General features: G+C 60.3%; 1 protein-coding gene across 1 annotated transcript; it reads left to right on the top strand.

Annotated features, from left to right (window-relative positions):
• Positions 1-3648: 3648 nt before the first annotated feature.
• On the top strand, positions 3649-8816 carry LOC144949195 (protocadherin-18-like). The gene is made up of 7 exons (XM_078879084.1): positions 3649-4497; positions 4639-5481; positions 5564-6493; positions 6564-6713; positions 7049-7134; positions 7989-8095; positions 8374-8816. The coding sequence occupies exons 1-7, from the start codon at positions 3994-3996 to the stop codon at positions 8814-8816; spliced, it is 3063 nt and encodes a 1020-aa protein (XP_078735210.1). The 5' UTR covers positions 3649-3993.
• The last annotated feature ends 6115 nt before the right edge of the window (positions 8817-14931 follow it).

Genomic DNA, 14931 nt, shown 5'->3' with positions numbered 1-14931 from the left:
AGATCCCTCCTCTCCGCGCCGCGCGACTCTTGAGTCTGTCCCTCGAGGAGGGCCCGAGGTCACGTGCTCACACCCACCGCTGGGACCACGTGACGCACGCAGCTCACGCATTCGCCGCAGTGTACCAAGAAATAAATAAATGTTTGAATACATTTTATTTTTTAAAACATCTCATCGCTACCCACGATCTAGCAAATGTCTTTAATCGCGAGAGGGGGGGGGGGGTACGTACGGAAGGTGGTGGTGAATATTGTGTGTGTGTTGGGGGGGGTTGAATAGTGAACTCCCAATCTTCACCCTGTGTGCGGGGGAGGGCTGGGGGGGACAGGAGCGAGGGTGAATGGTGACACCCCCCCCCCCCCAATCTTCATGGTGCTGTGCGAGAGGGGGCGCCGTGGTGCCGCGATGTTTACTCCCTCGCCTGGTACACAGGAGGTCGTGGGGTCGATCCATACCCTGACACCTGGATATTTGGAGTTTGCAAGTTCTCCCTTTCTACCCGCGGCCGCGTGGATTTTTCTCCTGGTCCTCCGGTTTTTCACTGCACATATAGAATCAACATCACGCGTTTAGAGTGTTTGGCTGCTATACATTTCCACTTGATAAGCCACTTCGTTGAGCTATCGTTTGTGGCCAGGTCACTTCTGAAAAAGAGCTCGATAGCTCAGTGCGCCTTGCGTCGTAAAAGAATAGAGTGTCGTTCTACTCTTCCAGCCGGAATAGGTGCTCGCTAACACCACCGGTCCGTGCCAGCCCATGCCGTAAAACACGCGGGTAGCGAGTGAATGCCTCCCCCTCTCTCTCCCGCTCTCTCCCGTGGCCCCACGCATGCGCCTCCCTGCGCAGTGTTGTTATTACAATGACGATGGTGGTGGTGGTGATGGCTATAATGCTCGTTATTCTCGTCGTGGTTCACGCGGCCTGTCCGTGCCACTGAATGGGGCCTGGCGAGCCCAGGGGGCGCGATACCCCCCCCCCCCTCTTTCCCAGCTCGCCATTGACGGCACCGTTTAGATGACAATCACAATCACCACACAATCACCACACAATCACCACACAATTACCACTCCACTCCGCGCCGCGCCGCTAAGCGGAGTGGAATGGGGCCCCGGGCGCGACGCGGCCTCCCCTTTGTGCCGCGGGCACAAAGGGGAGGCCCCCTCCTCACCCCCCCCACTCCTCACCCCCCACTCCCCCCCTCCACTCCCCCCCCCACTCCTCCACTCCCCCACTCCTCACCCCCCACTCCCCCTCCACTCCCCCCCCCCCACTCCTCCACCCCCCCGGCGCTATTCACGAGCCGAGAGGGTGGCGGTGGGGCGGGGGTGGCTTTGTGCAAATTTCACGCGAGACACTCACTCACACACACATACACACACTCACACATACACTCACTCACACACATACACACACTCACACACACATACACTCACACTCATACACGCGTGTTAGACACTCACTCTACCACTCACACACACAGATATATTCACACATACACACACTCATACATACACACACTTATGCATACACACACACACGCGCGTGTTAGACACTCACTCCACCATACTCACACATGCACACACATACACACACGCGTGTGAGACACTCACATACACATATATACAAAACAAATATCCCCCATATAGCCTTCAAATACTGTTGGGGAAAGTGCTGCTAGCGAGCACCTACAAAGGCCAAAACACCACGCGAGGGGGTGGGTGGGTGGCCAGCACCACGCGCAGCCGCCTTTGTCTCCCCAGTGCTAGCGATGTTTTTACGCACCACCGCACCAGGTACTCATTTGAGGCTGAGTCGATACAATTAGTTTTTATTACGGCGAATAGTTTACACAATTCCTAAATTGAGCGACATGATAAGAAAAAACGAGACGATGATGGGAGGACATTCCAAAGTGCGAGGGAAGAAGCAGAAATGTGAGTGGTGTGACCTCCAGGGTGGTGAGTGGGTCGCCGGTCCTGGGCCTCCCCTACGTTGACTCAGCCTCAAATTAGTATCTGGTGCGCTGTGTAAACATCGCCAAGAGGGAGACAAAGGCGGCCGGGCGTGGTTCTGCCACTCCCTCCCGTGCGCCATACTGGCTCTTACAGGTGCTCGCTGACAGCAACTTGCTCCAACAGTCTGTCAAAGTCTACGGGGCAATGTTTGTCTTTGTTTGAGTGAGCGAGTGGGTGAATGAGTGACTAGATGAGTGACTGGGTGGGTGACTGGATGGGTGAATGAGTAGGTGAGCGAGTAAGTGGGTGAGTGTGTTGTTGTGCCCTGCAGTGTGGTGGGTGATCACAGTGTCGACGAAGCAGTCTGGTAGACCTCAACGCGGGTGGAGGAACCAATCAGCAACGTTCACGGAACACGATCTGTGGTAGCAGCGATAGAAAAGTGAGATGGAGATGAGAGATTTTCTGTATTTAATCGGTGAGTGCTAGATCATCAATAAAGTTGATTTTGTTTAACCAGCTGAGGACAACACGATACCAGGATAAGTCCCATTCGCAAGAGTCACCCTAAGTCACGTAAATCTCACTGCTCTTCGTTCAATTACGTCTCGTGATCACAGTCTGTCTGAGCAAGCGTAGCTCGAGGCAGAGCGAGTGCGGTCTCCAACTCCGATCCACTCTGAAGAACATCGCTGGCCTCTGAACGTCGCCTATTCCATACTGTTATGTTGAATGCCACAGTGTTATGGGCGAATGTGTTTAGTTCGTTGTTGTTGTTATCATCTGTAATTGTGCACCACCAAATAATTGATGACATCGCGCAACCTACTTAAAGACCAAGACTGGGGGACACTTTCACAATTCCGGCAGCTGCCTGATGATGCAGGTTTTACCAGCGACATGTCCACTCCCAATCATTCAACACGAACGGATCTCACTCCAACATTACCAGCGGTGCTGCTGAAGAAGTAATAAATAGGCCACGTTTGTTCACCACGTGATAACTTTATTAAATGGCTGTGTCGGGTGGAGGAGAGGTGTACGACACACATTTTACCCACGCGACGCTCTGACCCCGAAACAAAAAAGCATACTCTTTGGTTCTATCGGTAAAGTCACGTGGGTATAAAATAAAACAACGTCGTGTACTATTGTATTTTCTACCCACGTGACTTTACCGAAAGAACCAAAGAGTATGGATTCCTGCAGTCACGAAAGCTTCAAATAAAAAAAAGCATCTCAATATGTATTAGACGCGAAAGCCGACACGTGTTGAATTGACCCAATAACAATAATCACCACGTGTTTAATGATCTCAGTGAGGCTTTGCCTGAGACGCAACGAGCACACTCAGAGCTGCTGCTGCTGCTAACAACGCCTCCGCTACGAGAGGCGTCGCGTGAGTTCACCCGAGTGGCGCACGCGAGCTCGCGTGAACTCACGCGAGCTCGGGCGACGAGCCTCAGCACGCGCGGCATGCAGGGGTCGACCCGCACCACCGCCAGATAAAGCAAATTGCATAGTAATGAGTCGGTGATGCGGGACGTGTTGGGAGGGCGGGCGGTGATTAGGAATGTATGCGCGTGTGATGGTGGTGTCGGGGTGGTGGGGGGTTGGCTGCTCTGCCTCTCATCATTGGTCACGGCAACGGCTGGGGTGGAGGGGGTCGAGGCTGGGGGTGGCAGGGGGGAGGACGGCTGCGCACGCGTCCCAAATACAACCCGCGGAGCCGCGCGCGCCGCCTCACTCACTTTTGTTCCGCGCTCAGAGTGGGACGCACAGAGCGAGCGGGCGAGCGAGAGAGAGGGGGGAGGGAGGCACGAGCAGCGGCCCCACAGCCTCATCCTCCTGCAGCGCACGGCCCCCGAGGCCAGCACGAGCCGTGCACTTCCACGCCCACGCGGCCACAGCGCCACTCCGCATCGAGGGGCCACACACTCGATGGGCGTTCCCTCTTAGCGCGACAGTAGCTCCCGTGTGCCGCGCGTATTTACCAGCGCTCCATTCTCAGGCGGGGTGGGGGAGTAATCGAGTCACGATGTCGCCGCTCCTCTCGCTGCTGTTGCTGCTGCTGCTGCCGGTGCCTAGCGCCGCGCAGCGCGGGGCGCTCCGGTTCAGCGTGCGCGAGGAGGAGCCCCCGGGCACGGTCATCGCGCGCCTCGCCGACCTCTTCCTCGAGCAGCAACGCGACGGGGACGACCGCGACGGCGAGGAGGGCAGCGACGCGGGGGCAGCGGCGGCGGGGGCCGCCCCGTCGCGCTTCGTGGTGATGGACGCGCGCGGCGCGGACCTCCCGCTCGGCGTGCACGGACGCGACGGCACGCTGAGCGTGGCCCGCGCGCTCGACCGCGAGGCGCTGTGCCCGCGCGCCGACCCGGGCCCCGTCGCCGCCGCTTCCGCCGCCGCCTGCGTCATCTCCATGGACGTGGCGGCCGAGTTCGAGGAGCCGCGCGCCGCGTTCCGCCTCGTGCGCGTGCACGTGGAGGTGCTCGACGTGAACGACCACGCGCCCGAGTTCCCGCGCGCCGTCATCCCCGTGGAGGTGAGCGCGAAGGTTCACGATGATGATGATGATGATGCGATGGTGACAATGTCGACGATGATGATGAAGGTGCGTGAGTGTGCAAGATGTGAATGACGGTGCGCGCGTGTCTCACGATGACGCGTTGCTCCTCTCGACCAGGTGAGCGAGAGCGCCCCCGTGGGCACGCGCTTCCCGCTGGACGCGGCGCGCGACCCGGACGTGGGGGAGAACGCGCGCATCGAGTACTCCCTCGCGCCCTCGCAGCACTTCAGGCTGGAGGTGGGGGCCGCGGGGCCTGGCCAAGCGGCCCTGGCCGAGCTGGTGGTGACGCGCGCGCTGGACCGCGAGGAGCGCGCCCTGCACGAGCTGCGGCTGACGGCGCGCGACGCGGGCGCGACCCCGCGCGCGGGCGCGGCGCTCGTGCGCGTCAGCGTCCTGGACACCAACGACAACAGCCCCGCGTGGGCGCGCGCCGCCTGGGAGGCCGAGGTGCGCGAGGACGCCGCCGCGGGCTCCACCGTGGCGCGCCTCTCGGCCTCCGACCCGGACGAGGGCCCCAGCGGCGAGGTGGTCTACTCGCTGAGCGCGCACGCGGGTCCCGACGCGCGCCGCCTGTTCCGCGTGGACGCCTCCACGGGGCTGGTGACCCTGGCGCGCGCGCTGGACCGCGAGCAGCGGGCCTCGCACACCGTGCACGTGCAGGCCAGCGACCTGGGCCCGCACGCCGTGCCCGCGCACAGCCTGCTCACCGTGCGCGTCATCGACGTGAACGACAACGAGCCCGCGCTGCGCGTGCGCGTGCTCGCCGAGCGCGTGTCCGAGGCGGCGCCGCGCGGCACCCTCGTGGCGCACGTGACGGCGTGGGACGCGGACGCGGGGGACGACGGCCGGGTGAGCGTGGAGCTGCTGGAGGAGGGAGGCGGCGGCGGCTCCGCCGCGCGCGGGTTCCTGGCGCTCGTGGCGCGGGACGCGGACGGAGCCGCGGCCTCGGCGGCGGCGGGGGCGGGGGGGGGCGGGGGGAGGCGGCGGCGCCGCCTTCGTGCTGCTCACGGACCGCGCGCTGGACCGCGAGCGCGCGGAGGAGATCAACGTGACGGTGGTGGCACGCGACCACGGCTCCCCGCCGCGATCGTCCTCGCGTTCCTTCACGCTGCGCATCGCCGACGAGAACGACAACGCGCCCGCGTTCCCGCGCGCCGTGCTCGACGCCTCGGTGCCCGAGAACGCGCGGCCGGGCACCCTCGTGGCGAGCGTGACGGCGAGGGACGCGGACGCGGCGCACAACGCGCGCGTCTCCTACGCGCTGCTGAGCGCGCACGGCGACGAGCACGAAGACGACGTGACGGAGCTGCTGCGCGTGGATCCCGCCACGGGCGCCGTGCGCACGCTGCGCCCGCTCGACCGCGAGGAGCACGCGCTGCTCACGTTCCGCGTCCGCGCCCAGGACTCGGGGACGCCGCCGCTCGCCAGCGATGTCACCGTGCACGTGCGCGTGCTCGACGCCAACGACAACGCGCCCGCCATCGACGTCGGCGCGACGCGCTCGCTCGCGGTGCCCGTGGGCGCGCCCGCCGGGCACCCGGTGGGCACCGTGCGCGCGCGCGACCCCGACGAGGGCCTCAACGGCGCCGTGGAGCTGTGCGTGGCGGGCGAGTCGCCGCTCGCCCTCTTCGAGCTGAGCCCCGGCACGGGGCAGCTGCGCACCCGCGTCCCGGTGCCGCGCTCCGCGCTGGGCGTGCACGCGCTCGTGGTGGTGGCGAGCGACTCGGGGGAGCCGCGCCTCTCCACCACCGCCACCGTCTCCGTCACCGTGATGCTGCAGGAGGAGATGGAGCGACGCGGCGGCGGGGCGGCCGGAGCCGCGCACGGAGTCGCGTACAGCGCCGCGCTGGGCTCGCTCGGCACGGCGTGCGCGCTGCTTGTCCTCGCGCTGGCGGTCGCGGCCGCGAGGCGCGGGGTGAAAAGCGCGTTCAGGCGCGACGAGGAGCGCGGGGGCGAGGAGGAAGAGGAGGAGGTGGGGGAGGGGGGGGGAGGAGGGGGGGGAGGGGGCCTCCGACTCGAGCTCCCGCGCGCTGCACGCGCAGCGCGGCGCGGGGCGCGGCTCCCTGGGCAGCCTCGGTCTCAGCAGCAGCAGCTGCAGCAGTAGCAGCAGCAGTGCGGACGCCGCTCCTCTCGAGCGCACGGCTCATCCCGAGTACCTGAGCGTTGGCGACGCGGCACCGAGGCCCCTGGAGGTGAGACGCACGTGGTTTGGGAAAAATGATCAGAGCGCAACCTTTCGTCTTTGAGAACTGCCGGCGGAAGCAGACATCACACAGCTACCTCTGGTCCACAGAGCAGAGGGCAGCTCTTTACCACGCGCTATGCATTGTGGGAGTCATGTTCATGGCATGGCAGCAAGACCGATATTTTTTTATTCTCAATGCCGGAATTTAGCCAAAGTGCATGACAGTTTCTTATTTCCGCGCTGTTTTCTTTCGGTCATTTGGTGACCGGGCTGAGACGCTGCTGGTTCATTAACGGTGCGGCGGGGCTGCCCTCTCGCCCCCTCTCTCTCTCCTCCTCGCAGGTGTCGCAGCTGCTCGCCTTGCTGCACCAGGGCGAGTACCACCCGCGGCCCAGCTTCAAGGGGAACGCGCGGACGCGCAGCTTCAGGTGAGACGCGGCTCCTCCACTCCCCCCACGCCCCCTCCCTCCCCCCACTCCCCCTCCCTCCCCCCACTCCCCCTTCAACCCCACACTCCCCCTCCCTCCTCCTCCCCCCTCCCTCCTCCTCCTCCCTCCCTCCGCCTCCCCCTCCCTCCCTCCCTCCTCCCCCCCGTCCTCACCCTCTCACCGGCGCCTCCTTGCGCCAGACGGAGTGAGCCCCCCCCCCGGTACCCGCGGTGGTGGCGATCGACAAAATGAAACTCGGCAAAAGCTCAGCGCAGCCCCAAGCAGCTCAAGTATAAGAAACACAAATAGGGTAGAAACAAACATTCAACACTCTTGGGTGAGTGGAGAAAATTCCACATTCCTCTGACGGGAATTGATCACCCGCTTATTTGTTTCGGCCTCACCGTCCAATCAAGTGGAGCAACCAATGGCACAGCGCCACCTACAGAGGGCCATTGCCCGAAACGTCTGTATAGGCGTACGGGGTTGAAGCTATCGCCGCCTCACCGCCTGCGCACACCCCGTGAGCGAGGAGATGGTCGGCACGGTCCCTCTTCAAGGAGGATTCTTGGAGCAAAACCCGCAGCGCGCAAGGCGACGAGCACTGCGGAGATCCGCGCGGGAGAGTCCACGAACCCGCTTGCTCAGCTGCCATCTCTTGCCCAACGGAGGTTGGGAGTTTCACAAATCTCTGCGTGATCCGACAACCCTTTGCCTCGAAAGCGCCGAGTTACAGGCGCGCGCGCCACCACTATCTGTGCCGCGCGATGCAAATCGCCCTCGTCACCCTCGTCACCCTCGTTACCCTCGTCATCCTCGTCACCACCGCGACCGTGCGGGTTGTCTTGCCGCAGGAGTTTGCCCACGGAGCCCGACCAGCTGAGCTCGCGGGACAGCGCGCGCGGGGACAGCGACACGGGCGGCAGCGGCTCCGAGGGTCGCGCCTCGCCCTGCGCACTCGGTGAGTCCACGCGGAGCACGGCGACCCCACCCCACTCCTCCCCTCCCCTCCTTCTCACCACCACCTCACCCCCTCACCATCTGACCTCCTCACTACTACCACCCCCTAGCACCGAAGCCCCTCACCCCACCCCTTCCTCCCGGCGCCACCCTTTCCCCACATCACCATCTCGCCCCCTCGCCACCAACCCCTCACCACTTCACGCCTTCACTGCCTCGTCACATCACCCCGCCGCCACCACCACCGCCCTCACCGCCCTCCTCTCCGTGGCCGTGCAGGAGGAACGTGCACGGCCGAGTGCAGGGTGCTGGGCCACTCGGACTCGTGCTGGCTGCCCGCCACGGACGCGCCCTCCCCGCGCGGAGGATCTCCTCCGCTCGTCGACGCCGCGACGCCGCCGCCGGCTCTCAACAACCTGCGGGGCGGCCCCCCCGCCGCACGCGGCCTGCAGCACCCTGCCACCCCGCTCCGAGCGGTGGCTCGCGGGGCCACGGGGCGGCGGGGCCGCGAGCGGCGCCGAGCTCCGGGGCCTCGACGCGCCGCCGAGGAAGCTCTTTCCCCGCGGGCCCGACGAGGCGGCGAGCGCGCCGCGCCTGCCGTGAGAGCGCGGGGCGCCGTGCCGCCCGACGTTCCGTCGCGACGCTCGCGGCCTCGGCCGCGGCGAGCGGAGAGACCGAGAGACGACAGCGGCGTCGTCCTTAGCGAGGGTCGCCCCCGGTGACGCCGAAGCCAGCGGCCGCGCTGTGGCACAGCGCGGGCCGCACGGGGCGACGGCGCGAGGCGCTTTGTCTTGAGCAGAGGTCCTCGTCCATTCCCGTTGCGCGGCGCACTTTAGAACTTCACAACTTGAGAACTTACTCGAGTTTCGCGGCTCACCGGATCAAAAACTCTTTGCCCAACTGCGCACGCGCGACCAAGATGAGTTGAGAGGGCCGGGGGTGGGGGCTGACGGCTGTCGGTCACCGTCCTGAGCCGTGATCAATGGAGAGGGGAGGACGGGAGATGGGGGTGGGGCCTGGATCGGCCACTGAACGGCACGGCGAGGGAGACTTCGTCTGTCCTAGCTTGCAAACAGCGAGCTTCTTTCCTATCATTGCGAAAACCTCGCGGCACACGTGGCACTTCGCCACGGCACAGCGAGTTGCCGCTGCGGCTGTGCAGCACTTTGTCTCGAGGAAGTCGTCAGCGACCTGGTGAGCGAGTGACACTGGCTCCTTGCACCCGGGAACCTCCCACGTGGTGGGGGGGGGGGGGGGTGAACACGCGACTTTATTCGTGCGGTGCCACGGACTTGTACATGAGAAGCACAAATATTTATTTTTCTATCCACTTGTTTATATTTCATGAGCGAAAACTGACTTTATTCAGCGTGAAGCGGAACATGCTGAGTGCATTGGGGCAACGCAGATGCACTCGCCGGTGCTCTCAGTGTTCACGTGTCCATTGCCAAGTTGACAGCAGCTCACCACTACGAGCTGCCGCTGCACGTTGAAAGTGATGGGGGACAGATTCTGATGATCCTCTGACAAGTTGTGTTGTACACATCTGGCCAGGGTGGATGAAGAGTAGGCCAAGTACCCTTCGTATTGGCCAGCCGTCGCGTGGCTGAGCAGTGACAGGGCTGCACCTTTAACCGACATCTTGGAACACCCAGAAACATATCCGGTTGCAAAAGTTGGTGAAACCCACATTGTCTGTTTCGTATAGAAGTCACGTGTTTACTCCAGGGAGAGTTGACCTGTACGCTATTCAATTATTTCAGCAAACGTCTGTGTCGACTTCAGTTGGAGGTCCCAGTCACTGGGCCCCAAGTGTCCCAGGATCAGTCATCAACTCGTGAGCCATGTGGCAGAGGCGGAGCTCTCGAGAGTGCAGGCGGTGCACCTGCACCGGGGCCCACTTGCCAGAGGGCCCCAGGCGCCGGCTTACAAAGCGAGCAGGGGCCTCATCTCGTTCCTTGCACCACGGCCCATGCCGGCCGCTATTGGCACACCCATCGTATGTCAGAGCGGCACAGCTGCAGCCATGCCGACAGTCCAGGGGCCAGAGCAGAGACTGATACCGCCTACGGCACGAGAACTTGGGCCACACCGAGAGAATTAGACGGCTTATGAGAATGAATCACTTGATAATCCCACTCGTTTCAAATTGGCATCGCATAATTCACCGTTATTGTCCACCTACAGAAAGTGTAACTGTTAAAGTGATGCCACCTCGGTTGGTACCGATGAGTGACACGTGTGTTGGTCGGGGCTCATGGGTGACAAGTCGGAAATGCGTTGTAATCAGTGTCCGCCACTCTGCTCGCCACTGCCGCTGCTGCTGCTGCGCTGGTGTTCATGCTGCGAGACGAACAGCGACTACCCCACGTGTCGTGACTGCTCCCATTCACCCGCCTGTTGTGTGTGACCGACACACGCGCGGTGTGTACAGCCACGCCTTATATTGTACTGCAGTTGTCTGAAATGTTGACGGTTAAATCGACGCTTTATATATTTTTGTATTAGAGGCTGCTTAAGCATCATCGACCGCTTTGAGTGGATTCACGTGCATGGCTGAGCTTTAGTTGGCACGCTCACGTTGACCTGCTCCACATCTGTATGCACACGTGCATGGCGTTTTGCGTGACTGAGCGCGTCAGTCGGAGTGCTGTCTAACTCTAGAGCAGCAGAGCTGTTCTAATCGCATTCAAAGTCCTCGCCTTTTTTCCCAGCTTGCTGCGTCTTTAATAAAATAAAAACCCACGTGGTCCATCGGGCGCGTGTGTGACTCCACTGGTTGATGGTAAACTGCCTGAATCACTGCGTCTCTCCTTCATAATGGGGTTCTGTGCACACACGCCGATTACACCATGATCACTTGAACACGGAGTAGGCTTTCACGACAAATATTATTTATAATAAAGTTTTTTGGGTTAGATCGCGTTATTATAAATGTGTCGTAACCCTCCACCACCCGACACAACCAGTAAGGTTTCTACTGGTAGGAACCTCCTGGTTACACCAGCCCACAGGGGATTATTGTGTCCGTCCGTCGTGCAGGGAGGGGCTGGGTGGGGAGGGAGGGGCTGGGAGGGGAGGGTGGGGAGGGGCTGGGTGGGGAGGGTGGGGCTGGGTGGTGAGGGTGGGGCTGGGTGGGGGGTGGGAGGGGTGGGGCTGGTTGGGGAGGGGCTGGTCACCCCGTGGTGCCCTTATAAAACTCAACGTTTAAAGGGAAAGTGTGACAGGGGATCGGGGCATTTGCCAGGAGACTCTCCACCCGCGCATTGATTGATCTGTTCAACAAAGACCCGACAAGAACAACCCCACGCGCCTGGGACGTCTCTCGAGATGTGACAGGGAGCAGGGTGTGGTGATGGCTGGGAGGAGTGGGCAGGCTGGAGGAGGAAGGCCTCACGCGAGACGCTGCTGCGGCACTTTAACAGAAAACCTTAAGGGGGAAGATGTCGCCTCGACAGCAACTGTGAGTGGATGTCAGCAATGGAGAGGTATGGCGGCATCAGAGGCAATGGTCGCTTCTCGTTTTATCTCATAAGGGGCCGTCCATAAATGACGTCACGCACCTGGGGGGGGGGGGGGTCAGATATTGCTGACGATGTGTGACGATGGGGGGGGGGGGGGTTGAGAAATGTGACGTCACATCAAAATGCGCAACTTTAAATATAGACAACACTTCTACTTAATAAAATTGACTTTTTAATAAATGTTTTCTCCTACAACATCAGAGTGCAGCGCCACATTAAACACGCACTACAATGACAACAGTTTAAAGCGATTTCAAGCATCTTTCATATATTTTTTTGGGGAGGCAGAGCTTTGTGACGTCATATTTGAGGGGGGGGGGGGGGTCTGACTTTTTGTGACTTCGTGTGACGAAGGGGGGGGGGGTCAAAAAATCGCGTGACGTCATTTATGGACGGCCACTAAGACTGCTGATGCAGAACTACAATTTCACATTCAGGTGGTCAAACCCAGACAACCGCGTCAGGAGCAGTGCAGTGGATCATCGCTGTGACGTCTCCGGCCTGTTCTGGATGACCACAGGCGCACACCACGACTGGAGAGTTTTTAATGTTCCATGTGTGCATCAGGTACCCGCACCTACTGCCATGGTGTGTGCAGTGGATTCGGTTTAGGGTGCACCATGAGCTTCGTGGAAGGTCAAACCCAGGGATGTTCTGCGTTGGGTCTTTCACAACAAGGTGGTGTTTTTGAGTTCTGTTGACCTCCATTCAGCTCTGCAAGTGTCAAGGGGGTTGAACTCGCGCTGTTCAAGGTGCAGTGCATGGGTCCAAATGGGCTCGGCGGGACTTCAAGCGATGACGAGGGACGTTCTTGAGGTCCTGGTGAATGAGAAGGCGACTGATTTCCTTGATTCGCAGGACTTCCCGGAGGGGGAGAGATGAGTGACAGCACGGGCCGCCTGGGCGTTGGGGCGACTCGTGGGTTCCAGTGACACGCCGCATTGCAGTGTTCAGTGGGACATCCACCAGTCGAGTGGCGACTGCTTCTGGTGGGGCACGCGGCTCGGCTGCAGGGTGCACGAGAACCCGCCTTGATGTCCATAGCTGCCCCCGTGGTGCTCGCCGGTTTGTGGACCAGGTTGACCCTTGTCGTTGTCGTTGTGGTCTTCACGGCGACCTTTTTGAGGTGGTCGTGGAAGGTGAGCGGACGGTCCACTTCACTCACTCAGGATGTGACGAGGGGTTTCTCTGCGAGGTCCGGTGTCCTGCCACGCGGCCACACAGCCGAGGGCTGAACCTTCCCACCCGCCTTGAATACGTCAGTCAAAGCAACGTCTTAACAGCATTGTGGAATCTGGGCAAATTAATTCAGATTTGAAGCTTTCGTGACTGCAAGGATTCATACTCGTAGGTTTTTTCGGTAAAGTCACGTGGGTAAAAATAAATAATACAAGTGAAATAATGGAGATAAAATAATTTAAATGAAATTATAGAAATATTAAATATTTTATTTCTATTATTTCATTTTTATTATTTATTTTTATCTACGTGACTTTACCGAAAAAACCTAAGAGTATGGCCAAATTAAGTTCAGAACAAAATGTATCAATTGTACCGAAATGCATAGACGCGGCGTAAAACGAATGTTTTGTTTCGCTGCGTGGCGCTAACGAGGGCATGAAGTCGGCTGACAACGTCTTAAACCCACTGCCCAAACTGGTGAGCATGGAACGTGACCACGTGGCGACACCGCGCGTCCAGTCGCTCAGACAGAACAAGACTGCGATGAGCTGTGTGAGTAAAGTCACTGCTGTCCCGAGCAATGCGGTGGATTATTTATTGTTGTACGATATTATGAATACACTTGTCCCGCCAGAGTAACGTGGAATGTAACACAAAGGGTGGTCACTCGAGCCTTCGCCTGCGGCGGTAACATCTCAATCGCGTTTTGTCCACCAAGCGCGACCCGTACCCAACAGTCAGCTGATCGGCGACCAATCGGGCTGCGTGTAAGATGCGAAGCGGATCGCCCCTCGCGCTTGGAGCCTGGACTCAATGGTTGAAAGTTAATTTCTCGTTTGGCTTATAATTAGTGGTCGTGCAGGCTGCTTGACCCCACATTGGTGAATGCGGGATAAGTACCCGATAAACACGCCAACGTTGGGCACCCATGTGGTTGGAACCATCGTCCAACGTTGACCCAACGTTCCATGTTCACTGGGTAAGGAGCAGAGTGCAGTGCAAATGTGCTTATACTGGTAGGAACCCACTGGTTCCACCAGCCCACAGGGGATTATTGTGTCCGTCCGTCCGTCGTGCAGGGAGGGGCTGGGTGGGGAGGGTGGGGAGGGGCTGGGTGGGGAGGGACTGGGTGGGGAGGGGCTGGGTGGGGAGGGGCTGGTCACCCCGTGGTGCCCTCATAAAACTCAACGTTTAACCTACTCATGCCGGCTTGTGCCCGCCCTCACAGTCGGGCATATTTGCGGAATACACCACGCCGCCGTTGACCCTGGCCATTGACCGAGCAACCCAACACGTTCCTAGCAGCTCCCTCCACAGGAACGTGTTCCTGCACTGCCCTCTGCTGACGACATCGCCCCAGTGAATGAATACACAGTAGTGCGATGTGCAGGTGCGTTTCTGCTTAACATAGTTTACTGAAAACTTGTGTTTTATAATCTCAGACTAATAACAAAAAACAATGATATCTGCTCTCGGGGAGGGCCATTGCCCGAAACGTCAGGGCTACTACTACTACTACACGTGTGTTATTACAGGGCAATGCTGATGGCACGGCGTGGAACAATTGCTCAAAAGTGCGCAAACGACGCTTGGAGGAGAGACGCTTTGAATGCCACTGGGAGAGAGCCGGGAGCGCGTTGGGTATCGACAAGATCGAGACCATCGTCACACTGATGCTGATGGCCGAGACCTATAACGGAACGCCGCTTCCGAGAAAATCGTCAAGCGTGGAGATGGAGCGATGAATTGAACTCGTGCGCACGTGGCGGCGGCTCGGGGAGGCCTTCGTCCAGCAGTGGATCGCGCACGGCGATCGGAGACGACGGCCAAGCCGGGCGGTCACGTGGCCCAGTGGTAGCGCGCGATCGCCGCTAGTTGCGGTTCGATTGGAGCGCCCACCCTGGTTAATACCGCGGGTGTGTGCTAACCGTGCAACACGCGCCCTCTGCTGCACAGCGGACGTACGTGTATGTACGTTGGACTTCTTTCGCACCGTACGTAGCCAACCGTTGCTAATCGGAGCCGCGGGACCCCGTGGCGTCATTCGATGAGGCTGCAACGTCGCTCGGCTGGGATTGCACAGCAGCAACATCCCCCCCCCCTCCCCCGCTGTGAAACTACTGCGGGCTGT

The sequence above is a fragment of the Lampetra fluviatilis genome, chromosome 53, assembly GCF_964198595.1.
Source record: "Lampetra fluviatilis chromosome 53, kcLamFluv1.1, whole genome shotgun sequence".
NCBI classification, from domain to species: Eukaryota; Metazoa; Chordata; class Hyperoartia; order Petromyzontiformes; family Petromyzontidae; genus Lampetra; species Lampetra fluviatilis.
Note: the sequence above shows the minus strand (reverse complement) of the source record. Positions and strands in the feature narration are given on the sequence as shown.

Excerpts from the sequence above, each read along its gene's own strand:
- LOC144949195 (XM_078879084.1), top strand. The coding sequence starts at position 3,994 with ATGTCGCCGCTCCTCTCGCTGCTGTTGCTGCTGCTGCTGCCGGTGCCT. Across the intron at positions 7,135-7,988 it reads GCGCGGACGCGCAGCTTCAG|GAGTTTGCCCACGGAGCCCG; the intron begins GTGAGACGCGGC and ends GTCTTGCCGCAG. Across the intron at positions 8,096-8,373 it reads CGCCTCGCCCTGCGCACTCG|GAGGAACGTGCACGGCCGAG; the intron begins GTGAGTCCACGC and ends GTGGCCGTGCAG.